Source organism: Tympanuchus pallidicinctus, unplaced genomic scaffold (assembly GCF_026119805.1).
Source record: "Tympanuchus pallidicinctus isolate F22 unplaced genomic scaffold, pur_lepc_1.0 scaffold40, whole genome shotgun sequence".
In the NCBI taxonomy this organism is placed as follows: Eukaryota; Metazoa; Chordata; class Aves; order Galliformes; family Phasianidae; genus Tympanuchus; species Tympanuchus pallidicinctus.
Window position 1 is genome coordinate 2,229,053 of NW_026294759.1, and position 19,339 is coordinate 2,248,391.

At 45.0% G+C, this 19,339-nt stretch overlaps 1 protein-coding gene across 2 annotated transcripts in view; it reads left to right on the forward strand.

Moving 5' to 3' along the window:
* The window catches only part of EPHA1 (EPH receptor A1), a 31,547-nt gene extending 17,475 nt beyond the window's left edge, over positions 1-14,072 (forward strand). For both annotated transcript variants that reach the window (XM_052701602.1, XM_052701603.1), the window contains exons 5-18: positions 4,691-4,846; positions 5,039-5,371; positions 6,577-6,701; positions 6,803-6,962; positions 7,533-7,629; positions 8,304-8,359; positions 8,620-8,742; positions 8,845-9,030; positions 9,481-9,542; positions 10,056-10,265; positions 10,939-11,088; positions 11,535-11,728; positions 12,042-12,197; positions 13,085-14,072. In XM_052701602.1, coding sequence (XP_052557562.1) covers positions 4,691-4,846; positions 5,039-5,371; positions 6,577-6,701; positions 6,803-6,962; positions 7,533-7,629; positions 8,304-8,359; positions 8,620-8,742; positions 8,845-9,030; positions 9,481-9,542; positions 10,056-10,265; positions 10,939-11,088; positions 11,535-11,728; positions 12,042-12,197; positions 13,085-13,163 — 2,087 coding nt within the window. In that variant the 3' untranslated portion in view covers positions 13,164-14,072. The remainder of the gene's footprint in view (positions 1-4,690; positions 4,847-5,038; positions 5,372-6,576; positions 6,702-6,802; positions 6,963-7,532; positions 7,630-8,303; positions 8,360-8,619; positions 8,743-8,844; positions 9,031-9,480; positions 9,543-10,055; positions 10,266-10,938; positions 11,089-11,534; positions 11,729-12,041; positions 12,198-13,084) is intronic.
* The last annotated feature ends 5,267 nt before the right edge of the window (positions 14,073-19,339 follow it).

Below are 19,339 nucleotides of genomic sequence, written 5' to 3' on the forward strand. Positions count from 1 at the left end.
AGTGTGTCCTACCTCTCTCTTGCCTGCCCTCTGTGCCTGCCAGGCATTTCTTATGCCTTTTCTCCCTTGTGTAGCTTCTTTTCCAATCGTGATTTTCTCCTTATGTGTCAAGTGTAAGACTTGCAAACTCCTCTCCACTCCCTCTTGGGCTTCATCCAGGAGCCTTCAGCTTTAGAGTTAGTTTCTGCAAGCTGTAACTGTGTGATTGACACTGACTCACTCCACAACTGGTTCCCAGGCCTTAAATGGAAGCCTTGTTCTTTCAGGCTGATGGATCAGATGCATGGAACAGTGCTTGTCCTGTGACTAGAAAGCTGAGATCCAAAGTGGGGCTGATTTCTCCTTTATGCCCTCTTCTGCTTGGACTGGGATGGCTCTTCTGCCATGGGAAATTGCATAAAGCACATTGCATAATACCATCTGTACCTGGTTCATTTCTGAGGAAGAGCAATTAGCAGCCATAGGGATCACTGTGGTAATGGAATGACAGAGTGAGACAGGGCTCTTGGAGCACGCAGTGCAGGGCTCCCTTTGTCACTGAGGGGACAGGATCCAGGTTCTTATGGCAACTACATGTGTATGTCAGGGGAGAGCATACATACTGTGGTTTGGGAAATATGTATTAATGCAGAGAAGGAGATAAAAACACATCTCTGTTGTTGTCTTCAAAGCCGTGGAGCATAAAGCTGAGACAGTTCAGAAAACAGGAAAGGGAATCCATGCATTGCCTCCAGGATCAGCAGAGCGACCTGTCTTTCTGCTCTGTTCTGTCCTCGTTTCACAGCAAGGATTTGGTGTCCCTTTGAATCCTCACTTTTTGCCACTCACTTTGCTTGGAGAGCTAGCAAAGGTTGAAACCCAACATCCTTCCCCTTCTCCAGAAAACCCCTCTCTTATACAGCCCAGCCAGTTTTTCCACTTAGGTACTACAAGAGCTCTCCCCGCCCTCCTGAGAGCACTCCCCTGGGAAGGGGCAGGGAAGCTGTCATGTCTGGACAGGCCCTGGCTGCTATCACTGCACAGGTTCATTTTTTGTCTGTGCTTTTATCCCACTCTGCCTAAGCGCAGCTGTAACTTCAGTGTCTTCTGTATGACCAGCAGAGAATAGGGAAATCTCCCAGGAGGAAAAGTGAAGAGAGAACCTTGCAGGGACAGGGAGAGGTAACTTCATGCCCCAAGAGCAGTGTGTTATTTGAGCATTAGAGGAGATGGTGAAGGTTGCCTTTTGGGGGACATCTTATATTCCTTTCTCTTTATAAAGACGTTGTGCAAAGGACTGGGAACAGCCCATATCAGGATGAGCACTGAGGTAAGGGCTTCTACTTTTGCTCTCCAAAGATGAAGGACTTCCCCTTCAAACGTGAACATGGGGACAGAACGGAGGAAGAAGACTTTCAGGCAGAGATTTCTAGTCCTGATTTTTGCCTTAAGCAAGAAGAGAATTAAAAAAAACCCCCAAAAACAAAAAACAAAAACAGCTAGTCTATGATCCTTGCTTCATAACAGGGAGGAGAATCTGATCTCTAGTACAGGACAGGCAGCAATAGAAAGCCAGAAGACCTGGTTTTGAACTAGTTCATTCAACCTCTTGGTTAATTTCCAGCTGTACAGAGCTCAGCCACCCCATCATCCCAGAAAAGTGGTTACTGCCCAAAACATTACATCTCAGCCTCTCACAGCATTGCATACCTTGCTGTCAATAAGCCTAGACTTCCATGATTAACATCTTCAATTAAGTCATTTACTGTGAACCCAAGAGGCTGGCTGTGCCTCTGGATTATATTCTGGTTTCTTGATGGGCTCTGCAGGGTGATGGGTGAGTGCGTTACTGATGCTGAGCTCCATGTCAGCATTACTCTGGTGCCTGAAGGGAGCCTGATGCTTGCTGGCAGTTTCAGGACAGGAATACTGGTAGGGAAGAGTTAGACCACTGCTTTTCTCTGGTGCCTGGTTGAGCAGCACTAATCTCGCCCTTTCTCAGGCTTGTTTTTTGCATCTTGTTGCCTGGAGCTGGGTCTGGAGTGGATGCCAAAGGACCCATGAAGCCAAGTGCCAAGGATTGAGAGAGAGAGTGGAGTGGAGATGAATTCCAGCAGAGGCAGCTGCTGACCTCTGATCTCTAGTGACAGGACCCCAGGGAATGGCATGGAGCCACATCATGGGAGAGCCAGGTTAGGTGATGGGAAGAGGTTCTTCAGTAGAGGGTGAAAAGGATGTCCAGTGCAATGGTCATGGCCCCAAGCTGTTGGTGTTCAAGGAGTGTTTGGATAATGCTTGCAGACACAGGGTTTGAGTTTAGGGAGCTGCTGTGTGGGGCCAGAATATGGATTCAGTGCTCCTTGTCGGTGCCTTCCAAATCCGGATTGTTCTGTGGTTCAGCGATTCTATGGCTAGCGCTCCTCATCGCCTCGCTCAGCCTGGGGGAGCCGAGGCAGAGACCGCCCTGTTTCTGCCAAGTGAGCCCAGAGCGGCCGCGCCACAGGCAAGTGCAGGTGGCAGCGCGCGGGCTAAAACACCTCACGGGCAGCAACGGCAGCGTGGCTGCCGGCCAGCTGCCGCGGGGCAGCGCCCACTCACCCATTCACATGGCAGAGCCTGCCATACCCACCCCTGCCCAGCCGGGCGCTTCGGGATAGGCTTCGCACCGCCTCCGAGGCGGGGCTGGCACGGAGTCCCTGACTGGGGCCGCCGGTTCTCCGCCGGCCCCGGCCCGGAGTTTTGGGGCAGCTCCCCGGCACTGTGCAGCCACCTGCCGGCCGCTCCTGGCATGGTGGCAGGGGGTGCGTGGGCCCCAGTCGCTGTAGCGAGGAAGCCGAGGCGCCAGGCGCCGGCGCCGCAGCACCTCATGCGTGGGGCGGCGGAGAGTGCCCCAGGCAGGCTGTGATATCTGAGCCGGGGGCTCCGTCCTAAGGCGCCAGGGCCGCTCCCCCTTCGGACTCGATCGTGGCTGCGGGGCTATGCTGTGGCTGCCGGGCTATGCGGTGGATGCCGGGCTATGCTGTGGATGCCGCTTCCGGGCCGCCGGTCTGGTCTGGCCTGGACTTGTTCGGGCTTAATTGCCCGAAACTCTATGGCCTCTTTCGTACCGCCCGCGGGGAGCTGCCCCCTGCTGTCCTGACCCTCCAGACATGCTCGGGCCCAAGCCTTGGCCACCTGGAGGCATATTGATGTACTACCGATCGTGCTACAGGCAGCTGTGTGCCATCGCTCCAGTCTGCAAGCACCTGGCCCCGCTTGGTTTTTAGCATAGACGTAGCCTAAGGTGATGGGACTTGATCAGGCAGACTGGTGCCTTCCCTACCCCCTCCCAGGTTTCTCCCTTTACCCAGATGTTCCTTCTCAGTGCAGCCTCACTGCTTGAGCAGGGAGGTTGGACTAGATGATATCCGAAGGTCCTTTCCAACCTCCCTGCTCAAGGAGCATCCCTTGGAACATAGTACCCAGGATTGTGTCCAGATAGATCTTGAATATCTCAGGAGAAGGATACTACACAACCTCTTTGGAAAATGTTACACTATTCAGTCACCTTAACATTAAGCCTTTCCTTCTCCAGGATGAACAGGCCCATTTACCTCAGCCTTTCCTCATATGAGAAATGTTCCACTCCCTTGTTTTAATAGGCCTTTGCTGGACTCAGTCCAGGAGCTCTGTGTCACTGGGGAGCTCAGAACTGGACAAAGTACTCCAGGTGAGGCCTCACCAGCGCTGAGGGGGAGAATGATCTCCATTGATCACATAGTTTAATGACGGTAGCTAAAAATGGTAAAAACTGTAATGGGTGGTTCTGTTATTTTCTGAGGTTGGAAAGTAGAGAGATATACTTTAATGCAGCAAAGACAGTGTCAGATGTTACAGCTAGAGAATGATTTGGCTGTGCATTTTTATAGGACTGGAAACAGGAAACCTATGACACATGTTCTCTTGTATTCCATGTTAGCTTCCTAGCCAATCACATTCACTGCTTTAGGCAAATTGGTAATTATCTAGATATTCATTGCGGCCCTGCTAGATGATATTCTGGTACAACAGTTGTAAAGATGTTTCTGCTAAATAGCCCACTAGCTATCTCGTGTGAAGTTGGCAAGCAGTAGAGTATGAGGAGTACAAGGACTTGGAAACAGTAATTATAGCCTGGCTGAGTTCTTTTTCTCATGCAATGTTCTGGAGATTGCACTTCTTTGGTCTACCAAACCTTTCATAACATTGATCCCACTTTGAGTTTGCATTCTCTGTGTGCCCTGAGAAGACAGTTGATATATGTGACCTTCAAGGATCCCTTCCAACCCAAATATTTCTGTGAACTAAAAGAATGGAAGAAAAGCAGGCATGTAAAAGGAGTGTTCAAGAAACTGAATGAAACTGGCCAATTGTTTCAGAATCATAGAACCAAAGAATCTTGGATCGAAAGGGACCTTAGCAATAGTCTAGTTCCAATCCCAGAGGGCTACCCACTGGGTCAGGCTGCCAAGGGCCCCATCCAACCTGGCCTGGAACGCCTCCAGGGATGGGACATCCACAGCTGATCTCTGGAGCCTGTGGCAGTGCCTCACCACTCTGAGTGGTCCTCCTAATATATAACCTAAATCTCCCCTCTTTTAGTATAAAACTACCCCATCTTGTCCTGCCACTATCTGCTTGTGTAAAAAGTTGGTCGATACTGTTAAACTTATGCTAACTTATCTCTTCACAGCCTGCCAGCGAGGATTCTACCGTCACTCTCTGGAGACTAAACGCTGCCTGAAGTGCCCCCCAAACAGCTTGTCCAATGAGTTAGGGGCTAAATCTTGTTCCTGCAATGCCGGCTTCTATCGGGCACCTTCAGAAGGCCAAAACATTGCTTGCACCCGTGAGTTGTGGCTGGAGAGAAAGAACTAAGAGACAGGAGAAAATGGAGTGCTTGAAAATAGGGATGAGAGATCAGAGAGAGAGACTGGGGGGAACAGAGGGCATAATTCAAATGCACCAGCAGATGGGAAACTGCCTCCTTACTTTGGGTATTATCAACTGGATCAAATACTTTCTTTCATGTTTCTTGTAGGTCCTCCCTCAGCTCCCCGCAATGTCAGCTTCTCCCTTATTGGCACACAGCTCAGTCTGTGGTGGCAGCCACCCAGTGACCACGGTGGGCGAAAGGATCTAACTTACACAGTCTTCTGTCAGCGCTGTCATTTCCAGTCATGTGATCCATGTGAGCCTGGTGTTGTATTCTCCCCAAGTGCTTCAGGACTCACCAAAACTGCTGTGGATGTGGATGGCCTAGAAGCTTACACCAACTACACGTTTGCTGTGGAAGCCCATAACGGTGTCTCAGGAATGGGACCTGCTCCACAGAGAACTGCTCCAGCTGTCTGGGTTGCAGTTGGACATGCAGGTTAGCAGAACCAGAGTTTTTCCTGCTCACCAGAAAAAGGAAGAGGAATCTCTGTGAATGTTTAAGCATTCTCCATCTTCTCCTTCTGTCTGCTGCATGTATTGGTAGGGTATGATAAGTTACCTCTTACCTCTGTCATGTGAAGTCCCTCAGTCATATTTCTTGCACATCAAAGCAGCAGTAAACATTACCCAGTAAGAGCTATGAATCCACCAAAGACTTAACAGATCTGGGGAGGTTGAAGCCTTTTCTGTGACACACTGCTGTAGTCCAACCAAAATACTGTTACGTGTGTGACAGGAAGAATGGAGCCTATGACATTACTCAGATATTGCAAAAAATCAAACACAACAGAAATCCTGATGTAACTGAAAAGGCAAACTTTGAAAGCGTGGAGAAATAAAGATGTTAAAAACATGCTAGTTCTCCTTCATGCATATGTTTATAGTTTGGCTTCAAGTTGTCTAGTTTGGTTGTCCTGTGAATACTTTCCAGAGTGCTGTGAAACATGATTATAGACAAGTGACATTACAGTTCTCAACAGCCCCTAGTACTTTCCTCAGTTCTGATTTAGTGACAAAATACAACTTCCTCTCTCTTCTTCCTGTTGCTGTACAGAGGCAGTATAGCTCTGAGCTTGGAAAGTAGAGCTGCTTTGACTTATCTCACCACTTCCTGTTGATGAAGGACAAGAAGAGAACCAGCTTTGATACTTCAAACTGCAAACTGTTAAAAATCATAATTTTATTAATGAATATTATGCATCTGTGGTCCCTGAGATATTTAGAGCATGACATTTCACAGTACACTTATGGAGTTGCATTCATGAATCACATAGGCTAGTGGTATTACTGTTGTTCGAATAGAAAATCCTAACATTTTGGTTTCAAATTGAACACTTTCAGTACAGAGCTGTGTTAAATGTAATTTCTTGAATCGCTGATTTTGTTTTGAGGATGAAAGATACATAATTCTTCTGCTGGGGGAGATACTGTTGGGGAAGTAAGCTATTCCAGCAAACTAATTACAAGTGGATACCTCATTTTCTTTTCACTGTAGAAGTGAAAGATGTGGCTGTGGTAATGAGAGTCATTTTCTAGTTGCACAGTATGACCAGAGAGAGAAAGACAGTGCCTTGGATGGAGAGAGGGCTTATTTTGCATTGTTTCTATTTCATACTGATATTCTTCATTTTCCACTGGCAGCTCCAGTGACAGTATCCCAGTTTATTCTGACACAGAGAGATGACAGTAGTCTGTCAGTTTCTTGGCTTGCCCCACGGCAGCGCAGCCGGACCTCGGTGGAGTATGAGGTCATGTTCTTTGAGAAGGTGAGATCTGCCTCATCTGTTCTTCCCTCTTTCACCTAAAGTTATGAAAATGTCCTTTTTGTACTATGTTTTAGTTATTTGGCCTTGTTTGATTTCTGCAGGGAGAGGAGGCACGTTACACAGTGAAGCACCTTCTTGAGCCAAATGTCACTCTGACAGACCTTCAGCCAGACACAACCTACCTGCTTCGTGTGAGATCCATCACACCCCTTGGGCCTGGGCCCTACTCCCAGGAGCAGGAATTCCGCACCCTTCCACCAGGTAAAATACAATTATTGTATGTCGTTAGTGAGAAACTTGCTTCCCCATCAGAGAGTACATGCATATAGCACATTCGTCTCTTTTTGTGTTCTACCAACTGAAAGGCAGAGGAATCACACTCCTGCATTCCTTGTCATCAGGGCCAGGCCTTGGTGACAAAGCCTTATTATGTACACAAAAGTCCTGAACACGGGGTCAATTATCTTTCATGCTTTCCCATATTCAATTTTACTTTCCCTTTCAGAACTATTGATCTCAGGTTTGTATGTTGTACTGATAAATTACTTACTATCTGTTCATTTAGTTCTCCTGAGAGATACGTTGATTCTGTACTGCCAATGCACTGCATGATGTTATGATGTGGAAAACCCATAACAAAAATCACAAAAGCATGATGGAGTCTAAATGAAAGAACAATACTGTAGGATTCACATCTGGTCACTCTGCTGCCTGGAAGACAAATCACCATAATTCACCTAATACTGATAGCTGGTGGAAACTGCTTGCTATGTTCCTGACAAATAATTCTTGGTCTTTTAAATGACATGGCCATTCTCTTTGTCTCTGCAGACACAGGAGCTCTGTCTGGTGGAGTTGTAGCATCTATTATCTTTGGAGTTCTGCTATTTATTGGCCTGCTTCTGGGAATTCTGTTCTTTCGACGAAAGTAAGTGTTGATTTTTGAAGTTGAAAAAGGTTTAGTATAGGCTATGGGAGCTTAAGACAAAGTTAAGAAGGGAGAAACTGATCTCTCAGAGGAAGTTGGACAAGTTAGTTAGAATTGAAAGAGGAAGATCAGCATGTTGCAATAAGATGGACTGATTCTCAGTAATCAGCAATTTTGGAGGGGTTGAAAAAACAAAAATCCATATCATACTGTTATCATGCCAAATAAATAAAAATATTGTTATGGTACTACAGTTTTTAAAGCTGCCATTCAATTAAGAGAATAGATAAATCCAGTCATTTCAAACAATTCTCCATGTGACAATGCCTTAATGGTCACCCACCCAGATACAAAGTTCTGCTTCCTCTTTAAGTGTCTACAAAGCTTCTACTGTTTGTTTTAGATCAGTCATTGCATTGAAAATGTACAGAAAGTATGAAATAAATGGAAATTAATCTGTAATTCATCAAGGATAGAACAAAACTACCTGTATGGAAACAAAGCTCCATTTCTAAATGTACAGGAGACACTGCATTTTCTTGCCAGCTGCAAGACAGAACTCTGCACTACCCAGAGATCTATGCCTGACCAACTAGGGCAGAGTCTTGCTACAAGACTTGCTTTTCTTTTGTTATCTGTTAACCATTCAAGTTTCATGACTTCTTGTGTTTCAGGAAGACTCACCGCAGACAGGCACGGCCTGATTACAGTACTTCAGGCTTTGATCGAGGTGAGTTGGAACCAGGGAAGAACCTAGAATAGGTTGGAAGGAATTAAAAGAATTGGAGTTTCAAATATCACAAGAGCATGGTTTTTCTGATGCAATATGTCTGTTTCTAGAATTGCAGTATTTTCAGTGTACGTTTGGTGTATTTGTGTACTTCTCTTGTTGGAAACCTCTGGATTCATCTCTGCTTCTATATCTTTGCCCACCTAACTTGTCCAAGGTGCTGGCAGGTTAATTAGCCCTTTTGTTTCCCTTTACCTTAGAGAAGGTCTGGTTGAAGCCCTATGTGGACCTGCAACCATATGATGACCCCAGTAGAGGGGTTCTGGAGTTCATTAAGGAACTGGATGTCTCTTGTGTCACTATGGAGAATGTGATTGGGGAAGGTGAGTTTGCTAGACTTCCCTTCATCTTTCAGTTCTCTCATGCTGCTGTTCACTTGCAACTCTTGAGCTCATCTGTGACCTATGATTTCTGTTTGTCCTCAGGGGAGTTTGGGGAGGTCTATCGTGGGTCTCTGCGGCTCCCAGGGAAAGAACGTATTGTAGTTGCCATCAAAACCCTCAAGTCAACATATTCAGACTCACAATGGTGGAACTTCCTGCGTGAGGCAACAATTATGGGGCAGTTCAATCACCCAAACATCGTACATCTGGAAGGAGTTGTCACCAAAAGTAAGAATGTGGGAAATGTTCCTGGAATTACAGTAGAAAGTGGCACATTCCTAGGAACATTCTTAAGAAGAGATTATGTCAGGGAGGCTATGTTGGGAAAATATACATTGTTATGTTAGCATAAAGGCGAGCAATGAGGAAGGGAGGAGAGTTATGGATTTCCAGAAAGGTCATGAGGTAGTGTTAGTAAAGGTCTTCTTGGGTTGGTGAGGGGATATGAGGTTGGAATAGTGTAAGGGATGGTGGAAGGTTATGGGTGTGACACAAGGAGAAATACAAAATCACTGCAGGAGTTCTAAGGGGAGGGACATCCATCTAGCTATGCCAGTGGAGCAGGAATGGTGGTTGAGGTTAGGTATGGTTCTCTGTTTTGGGGGAGTATGGAGAGCATTGAAACACAGATTGCAAAGGAGAACTGCGAAAGGATGACACTTTAATGTTTTCCTCAAGGAAGGCCAATGATGATCATCACTGAGTATATGGAGAATGGAGCACTGGATACCTTCCTCCGGGTGAGAGACCTTAATCTATAATAGCTTGTGTACTGCTAAAACTTGCACTTGACCTGGTTTTAGGACCCTAAGAGAAGACTAGAAAGAAGACCTAGACATCCACATAATTTTTGCTCACTAACATTTCCAGTCTCAGCAGCTGAAGAAGCTCAGTATCCAGAGTGCTGTCTTTGGCAGTTAAAATGCGGGTGCCTAATGATGACTCTGGAGACTACCACCAATACCTTGGTGTGAACCTGTGGGGTCCTTTGGGCTACAGCACCATCTTTTGCTTGTTACCACTACACTCTTTGCAAGTTGATAAAGTCAGTATCTAGAAATCAGCAGAGTGATGTTAATTTGGATGTGGTCCTGGGCAGCCTAGTCTAATATCAGATGTGGAAGTTGGCAGTCCTGCATGCGGCAGGGGGCTTGATGGTCCTTGAGATCCCTTCCAACCCAGGCCATTCTATGATTCTATGATTCTACGATTCTATGACTTGACCAGGGTCTTCTCTCACTTCTTGCATGCAGGAGAATGAGGAAAAATTTAGCCCTGTGCAGCTTGTGAACATGCTGCAGGGAATAGCCTCCGGCATGACCTACCTTTCAGAACACAACTACGTGCACCGGGATCTGGCTGCTCGCAACATCCTGGTAACACGCAGCCTTCAGTGCAAGGTGTCTGACTTTGGTCTTTCCCGAATATTGGAGAATGATGCAGAGGGAACATATGAAACCAAGGTAATGCAAAAGCAGTCTCTGGAGAGATAAGGTCTCAGTCTTGTAAGTGAGCTGCACTCTTGGGAGATCAGGTTTCTGCCGGGTAAGAATGGCAGAATTTTTTTGTAATATGAAACATGGAGAATTTGGAGGAAAAAATCTCTTAAGAAACCCCATTATAAAATTGCAAGTCATTATGTGATGGAAGGTGGTGCTTTTCTATTGAGTCCATGTTGATTTTGTTTGCTAAGAGAATAAGTACAGGAAACGTAATTTTTGAAATGAAGCAAAATAAGATGTCAGATATTTTGGACTTTAATAACATGTAGCTTTGAAGACAGCCCTGCTGTGAGCAGGAATTTGGAGTAAGGAGATGTACAGGTCCCTTTCAAAGAAAGCTCCAGTGATTCTAATACCATGTTTCATTGAAAGTAAGTCTGTTATTGACATCATTATCTTACACCACAGCAGTGGTTTTGTGGTTTTGAATTCAATTGAACAGGAGGCTTAAACTCATTCACTTTACAAGATTATTTCTATCTTTTTGACAGATTTCCCCAGAGTAGATTACACATCACTTTAAGAGAAGAGGGCCCAGTCTAAGAAGTGGCTTGTGAGCTGTTTGCATGAAAGCACTGGAGAAGCATAACTCCATGATACAAACTGGGTACACGATGTCTTTTCTCTTTTACAGGGTGGTAAGATTCCAATCCGATGGACAGCCCCAGAGGCCATTGCTCATCGGATTTTCACCTCAGCCAGTGATGTCTGGAGCTTTGGAATTGTCATGTGGGAGGTGCTGTCATTTGGTGACAAGCCGTATGGGAATATGACTAATCAGGAGGTAATATACCTTGAGCTCTCGTGCCAGTTTAAGGTTATTATTTAAAGAATATAGACCTTACTTGTTCTTCTTCTACGTGCAATGTTGCCATTCATCTGAACGCATAACTACTCTCTCCTTCCCTGCTAAAAATCAATGTGGCCAAACTTTGACTTGAGCAGTAACAGAATCCTTTTGTCTCACTTCTAAGGAACATGTGCCCTGAATCACGAATGGAGCTAAGCTAATAAAAGACTGAAACCAGATGTGTATCTCACTTCACGTTTTGACATCCATTATGTTTTCTTATCCCTTGCTGACCAAACCCTACGTTATACATACGTAACCTGCTTCAACCCCTTCCCTTGCATCACACTGCATAATGGTGAACGGTCTGCTCCCAGCCCCCTGGAGGTCTCTGGTCCTTCTTTTACACCTGGACAGAGTTTTGTCTGTTCTCTGTGCAGGTGATGAGAAGCTTAGAGGACGGGTACCGGCTCCCCCCACCCGTGGACTGCCCATCCATCCTCTATGAGCTAATGAAGAGCTGCTGGTCACACGATCGAATGAGGAGGCCTCATTTCCAGGAGATTCGGGCACAGCTGCAACACTTCAGCTCAAGTCCCCATCTCCTCCGGTCTGTTGCAGACTTTGATCCCAGGTAAACTGACTGGCGTTGGAGGAGGAGAGATTAACTGGGAGATTTTTGCCTCCTGTTCAAACAGGAGGAGAGGTGATGTTAGCAGTGCAGTCTGGCAAGAGACACGTTGGATGTTCTGTGAGCAGAAGGTAGCAGTAATCTTTCTCTCACGGTGACATACGGCCTAGCCATGGCTCTGGGCAGTCTGATCTCGCTGCAGAGAGCAGATTAGCAACCTAGCCCTGGTAGAGAGTTTTCTCTATCAAGCTACTGTCTCATAGTCCTGACCACTTAAGGTATTTGCCTGGCTAACCAGGGTTTCACCTGCTTTTAGGGTAACGCTCCGGCTCCCGAGCTGCAGCGGATCTGATGGTATCCCCTATCGATCTATTCCCGAGTGGCTGGAATCCATTCGCATGAAGCGTTATATCTCCAACTTTCGCACTGCGGGCCTTGACACCATGGAGTCAATTCTGGACCTCACTGCTGAGTAAGGACAGGCTAAGTTTCCACGGGACACACCAGGCTATTTTGAAAATAGTATCAATCCTGCTATCTGAACAGGAAATCACATTTACTTGTAAGGCTTCTTCATCCTTCTTTATGTGGGTAAATGGAAGTGGAAAAGCCTATTGCCCTGTAAGGGAGTGAGTAGTCACAGATCCCGGTGCACGTAGTTGTGTTCTGAAAGGTAGGTCACACACAGAGTGAGACTGTTTCCCTCACTGTCCATGCCTGAGGCCTACTGGGGGCCTGAGCTGCTCTGAACTCCTATCAGACACAAGAGAGTGAGAAGAGACATCAAATAATTCCCTAACCTGACCATTTCTCCAGTCTCATATGACTTGATTAGAGAATTTTCTTGCTTGAAGTTGACAGCTAGTGACTTTCTCTCTGTATCAGCTGGGCACAGTTCTATCCTAGAACCAAGTTCTTCTGGGCCCTTTAGAAGATCTAAGGCCAAATGCTTTACCAGTGCAGACATTTTCTGCTGTAGGATTGGGAACATGCGACCAAGTGTAACCAGAGTAGTTACATAAAACAAATGGACAAGTGCAGTCCAGGGACTCTACTAAAGAGTTGAGACACGGCCCATATCAGAAGAGGGCATAGATGCAGTACTAATTTTATAGGAGCATAAGCCTAATCACAAGGTGGGGAGAATCCAGTTGACTGTATGGGAAGGGGTAGGCAGGAAAGGGAAGTAGCGCCTGGATGTTTCTTCCCTCTAGAGAAAAAGGGGTAGCAGGAGGTACTGAGGGAAAGGAAGCTTTCTGAACTAATGCTTAATAACTGTTTCTGCCCTTAAGCACATCCTAGTCTGCAAGGCACAAGAATAGCAATTCATTTTTTCCTTTCTCTTCCCATTTCCTTCAGGGACTTGAAACAGATGGGAGTGTCACTTCCAGGCCACCAGAAGAGGATTCTGTGCAGCATCCAAGGCTTTAAGGAGTGACCAGTTGTTGCTCTCTCAAGCTTGCCAAATGCTGTCTTACCAGATATCACTTGGAATCATTCCTATGGCAATTGCTTCCAAATGAATGACTGGGACAAGAAAAGCCAAACAACCAGGACTGAAAAGACTTATGAGGCTACACCACCTGCTCTCATTTCTGTTTCCCCTTGCTTCAGCCAGCAGTACTTTTCAGAACACTGGTCTTAGAATCTGTTCTCAATCCTGTCTTCTACTGTTAGTTTGGTGCAGCACGGAATAATCCCTGTAGTCCACTTTCAAGCCAGGTAATCACATGGAAATATAAGGATACATACAATTGCAGGGTGGGGATTGGGATAATGTTTTAAGATTGAAAATGAGGATTCAGATGCTATGGGACCTGCAGAAAACATGCATGAGGATGCAAACAGAGGTTGGGCACATTCACTCCCTGATGTACGTCCTTTTTCATTCAGAAACATGTCTTCCTTATTTCACAATAGGAACAAACTATTCAATCTTTCACAAGGCTGCTGCTGGGGGATATATTTTTAAATTAAGCTATTCTTGCTTTAAACATCACCAAGTCATGGTGTACTTTGTTCTTTGAAGGAGAAGTTGGGAGTAGCAGCGCACCCTGCTGTAACCTTGGCATGTTGCTTACTTGCACGTGTACTTCAGCGGAGTGATTTACCTCTCTTCAACCTGCTTAATACCTTTACTTGTTCCATAGACACAAAACCTTGTAGGTACCAATTTTTCTCTGCCCCTTTTTTGAAAGAGGGACCGAATAAGGTATTTGTAACAGAAAAATGTAGAGGTGGTCTGTCATTCCTTCTCTGTGAAGGAAGTATTATTATTTATCAGAACTCAAGACAGAGGTGCTACAGACTGTAAATAGTATTTTGTAAATAAATTTGAGGCAGAGCAGGTTGTGTGTTGGAGTGCTTTGGCTTATTTCAAATAATTTTGTGACCTCTGCTCTAGAATATGTATAATAATTTCCAGCAGGGTGATTACATCCAATTTTTGTTGTTTCAGCCAAGCTTAAGGACTGGCAGCCATGTGACTGCAGATGTGCAAATGCAGTTGCATTAAGACGAAGGGATGCATGTGCAGCTGGTCTCTTCAGACATTTTTCTTTAAACTGATTTACTGCTGGAACATACAGCTGTAAACCAAGTCCAACTTTGTACAACTCCTGTGTTTACTCCTAAACTGTGAAGAATACTAGAAGCTACTCATGTAGTTCAATGAAATATGTGAGTAGTACTTCCTTTTGCTGCAGAAGAAAGTATTTAGGTGAGAAGAGGGGAAAAAAGTAAAAATCACACTCTGCTGGTCCTAAGACTTCCTCAGAAAGCAAACTGGACTCTCACGTCATACCTAGGGTGAGTTGGCTGTACTAACCTTAAGATATTTCTAAGCACTTGTGCTAAGTCAAGTTTTGTGAAGATGGTGAGTACTAGCCATTCAGCAGTTACTTGTAGATAGGTGTGTTTGCATAATTATATAAAGCTCCAAGTTCTTAAGGGTTTAAATTGCCATCCTCCTTCTGCGAAGGTGTCACTTACCTATGCCTACAGAAGATATGCCTACAGACCTATGCCTACAGAGCACAGATCTAAAGAGATGCAACTTAAGGCAAGAAGAATGGTTTCTGTTCAAGATGAGAAGCAGCAGAGCATAAACAAAGAACCATAATATACATGTATCTCAGCCACTTGATTTCATGCAACTGAAGTAAGTCACTGCCAACAAGAAAAGCTTGTATTATGAGTCTTGTTAGTCTATCAGGAAGTTCAGTCTTAGTAATAGATGTTTTTAGCATGAAGCATAGATAATAAAGTTGCTGCATGAACAGTGCCCAAGCTAGATGGTAAGCTCTGATGAGGCTGACACAAGATAAAAGCATGTGTCGTGCAAACATAGGCTTTAGTATAAACCTGCAGAAGACAGAAAATTGGTATGAGTGGTTGCTACAGCAGGTTGTTGTACTGCCATTTAGAGGGACCTTGGCACATGGAAAAAAGGGAAGGGAGGAGTCTTGTGAATTTCAATAAAGGGAAATGAGGGTGATGAAGAGCCCTGTAACAAAGGAAATGTAGCCTCTCGCACCAGTACATGCTGGAGGTTGACTGGGTAGAAAGTGTGAAAGTATCTGCACGTCCCACCTTCAGCAAATGGCACGCCAGTCAGTAATGCACCCTGGCAGCAAAGAAGGCCAACACTGCCTAGACTGCATTAGAAAATGCATCATGAGTAACTGGAAGGGGCCTATTCTTATCAGAATCATTTAAGTTGGAAGGGGTCACCAGAGGTCATTTAATACAATTCCCCTGCAAAAAACAGGAACGTTTATAGCTAGATCAGAATCCTGTCCAGCCTGACCTTGAATGTCTCCAAGGGCAGGGCATCCAACACATCTCTGGACAACCAGTTTCAGTGCTTCACCATCCTTATGGCAAAAGACTTCTTTCTTACATATATCCAATCTAAATTTCTCACTTAGTTTTGAAACCATTTCCCCTTGTTCTGTTACAAGAAATCCTGCTAAAGAGTCTGTCCCCTTCCTTCTTATAGATCCCCTTCATATATTGAAAGGGTTTCCCCAGAGCCACCTCCTCTGTGGTGCTTAACATTCCCAGCTCTCTCATCTGTCCTTGTAGAGGAGGTGTTCCGTCCCTTGGATCATTTTTGTGGCCCTCCTTTGGATGCACTCCAACAAGCCCACTCCTCCCCTGTACTGAGGACTCCACATTTTGACACAGCACTCCAGGTGAGATCTCATCAGCACAGAGCAGAGGGGCAGCACCACCTCCCTCACCCTGCTGACTACGCTGCTTCTGATGCAGCCCAGGGTATGGTTGGCTTTCTGGGCTTCAAGGGCATACTGCTGCCTCACACCCCGCGACCAGCACCTCCAAGTCCTTTTCATCAGGGCTGTGATCCATCCTTTCATCCCACAGCATGCGCTGATAGCAGAGATTGCCACGAGCCAGGTGCAAGACCTTGCACTTGGATTTATTACACCTCATGAGGTTTACCTGGGCCCACTGCTCAAGCATGTCTACGACTCTCTGAATGGCATCCTGACCTTTAGGCGCATCAGCTGCATCACTTGGTGTCATCTGCAAAGTTGCTGAGAGTGCTCTTGATCTTCTTTTCCCCCTCTCCTCTCTGAGGAGACAGAATGTTTTGTCCAACTCCGGTACAAGGACATGGATTTACTGCAACAATATCAGTGTAAGGTCAGCAAGATTTTGAAGGGATCGCACCACGAGAGTACAACATTTTGGCTTACCTGGGCTGTACTGAGAGAAGAGGAATTGTTTTGGGCCACATATAAATTGTGGAATACACTTAATGTATATAACTAACAAAACTTTTTTTTTTTTTTAATTAAAACTTAAAAAAAGTGAGAAAACATAGAACTAGTGGGATATTTGACCTTGTTTTTGTGAAACTAACATATCAGTCTGGTTTGATGGAAGTGGTTGCAATTCTTAGTGAGTTCTTAAGGTGTTCATCAGAGATTTTTGATGAAATTTTACTCTTCCTGTACTTCATCCTTGATGATAGTTATTCAGAAACGTACAGACTGCCAAAGAGCGATCGTGTGAATGAGGCACAGTTGAGAAGCGAGGGATGTTTTTTTGCTGTTAAGATAGGGCTTATAAGAGTCTGGTAAAGAGACATGACCAAATTTTCAAGTTGAATATCTGATTGCAACTCTACACGTTCCACTTGAAAATTTCCAAGTCATGTATTTACATCAACTGAAAATGGAGTCAAATCCAGAGAGAAAAATTGATGATGTTTATTTTTGCAACCTTGAAACCTTTTCTTAAATTCCTTTACCAAGACGGAAAGCAAGGCTGCGTATTTTTTACTGTTCCCAGGACTGTGTTTAGCCCACGTATCAAAATGCATATAATTATTTGCCATAACTTGAGTAAGTAGTGCAACTTACCCTCCCCCTGCACTGATTTCAGCCCAGACAGTCCCAATCACACACTGATGTTTGTTGCTGAGCAAAGGGTGTGTGTCTGGGACTGGCCCAGGCCCCATGGTGGGGCAGAGCCACCACCATGATGGCGCAGGGCATGGGGTGGCCATGAATATGTCTAAGTTACAGCATCTGACATACAGGATGTCTGAGAGGAAAAACTGCTTCACCTTATGAGGAGAAGGGTAGCTTTTATCACTGTATATAGTTAGATGAGGGAAGATAGTGAAAAAGAGGAAGCCAAGCTCTCCTTGGTGGTATCCAGTGAAAGAAGCAGCAGTGAACGTATATGAAACTGCATGGATTTCCATCTGAAATTAAGAAAAAAACTTTCTAATTGCAGTAAAATCCAAAACGGTCATGGAGCTCTCATCATTGGAGTTACTTAGAAACTGATTGGGCACAGTTCTGGGCAACCTGCTCCGACTGACCCTGCTTTAAGCCGGAGGTTGGGTATGGGGGTCTCTTCCAACCTCAGCTGTTAGGAGCCACTGAATCTGCACCATGTTTTCAGGTACAGCCAGTAGCAAGTTGGAGCGTGTATTCCCAGAAGGCGCTCCTGCACACGTTCCAACAAAATGCCTGTACATACACTTGTACATGAGTGGCCTCATAGACACAAAAAATAGCAGTCAGGCAAGCACAGCACAGCAAACCCGATCCTATTCCCTTCTCTGGCCGATCAGGATGAGCCTGTTCATGAGAAACATATAAACACTATAAACTCCTCTGGTAGAACTGAGTGTCTGAGATCAGCCATCCAGTAGCTGGGTCTTCTCAGCTGCTGGCACCGGGACCTATCAGCTCTCAATGGCCTGCAGCCCCACTCTGGTGGTGGGTATTCAGCCCACCTTGTGTGTACATACACAGGATCTCTCTGGTAATTAGCTTTAGACACCGAGTCTAATTTCCTGATATTCTCATCACCTCTCATACGTGGATGAAAAATGTTCTCTGATATCTGGTCTAGGCTTACTGCTGGTTTTGACTTGAGGGCTTTTGCAGCCAACTCTCGCACAGGTCTCCACAGCAATCAGCCCAGCTCTTGGCTCTTAAGTCTCTTATCCTATACAATCACCAACTACTCTGACTTAACTCTCACTAGTAATTGTGCACCAACATACGCATCCATACAATATATATGCACTTCATTATTTCCAGTTGCTAGCATTCAGACCCTTCAAAACAGACATCAAGCAAAGTCCCCAAAGAAAATAACTAAAAAAGGAGTTTGTTAAGATGAGCACAGTCAGATGAATGTACTGCATGCTTGCAGCCAGCCCTCTGTATGCCCCTTTCCCGTCTTTCCCATGCTACTTCCTCTCCTTGATCCTCTTCCTGCCCCTAAACATCTCATAAAATACACTGTAGTTTCCAAATGCATTTCTTCTGCATTCCATGCCCCTCAAAAGTAGTAACTCCCCTAATATGCAAGATGATCCAGCAAACGGCTCCCAGTTTTTCTTTATGTCCCAAACACGGGTTTATTATAGTCCTGTGATAGTTCTCCAAGGAGTTGCTTCTCTCATCCATCTCATCCATCATTGCTTTTCTCATCTGTGCTCCTTGCTGTTTATGGATGAGAACTTTTAATCACAAGCTAAAAGACACAGCTAAGGAACTAAAACAACCAACAGCAACAAACAGTCTAGAATTTGTTTATTCCTTCTTATCCTATAGGAAACTTCCAGACGTTTACTGTATGGATTTGGAAGCAGTCATTAAATATTTCGCCCAAACTGGAAGGAGAACAAGATTAGGTTTCATGCCTTTGAAGTGTAGAAGTATTAATGCTCACCACAATGAGTTTCACCTGCAGTGACAGAAACATCACCATTCTAAATCATAAGCACCAAGCACAAACACTTTCTGTCTGAATAGCAATACTGAAAGCAAAGCTCATTGTGTACTCTAGCCCAGACTAATGCAACTGAACTGTAATACCTCACCAAGCAGACTACCATCTTGCTGTACTGAAATGTGGTATTCTATTGCTTTAAATGAAAGGAAGTATAAAACTAAAAAACTTGAAAAGGAAACCAATATGTGGAGAGAGAAAGGCCGTGGAGAAAGGCCATTTTCAGAGTCTGACCATCTCTGGGAAGCTGAGTGGAATAGCAACAACTTATTCTCTACTGCCTAAGACATCACCTTTTATGAGTTGTTAAACAAATGCAGCAGAGACATA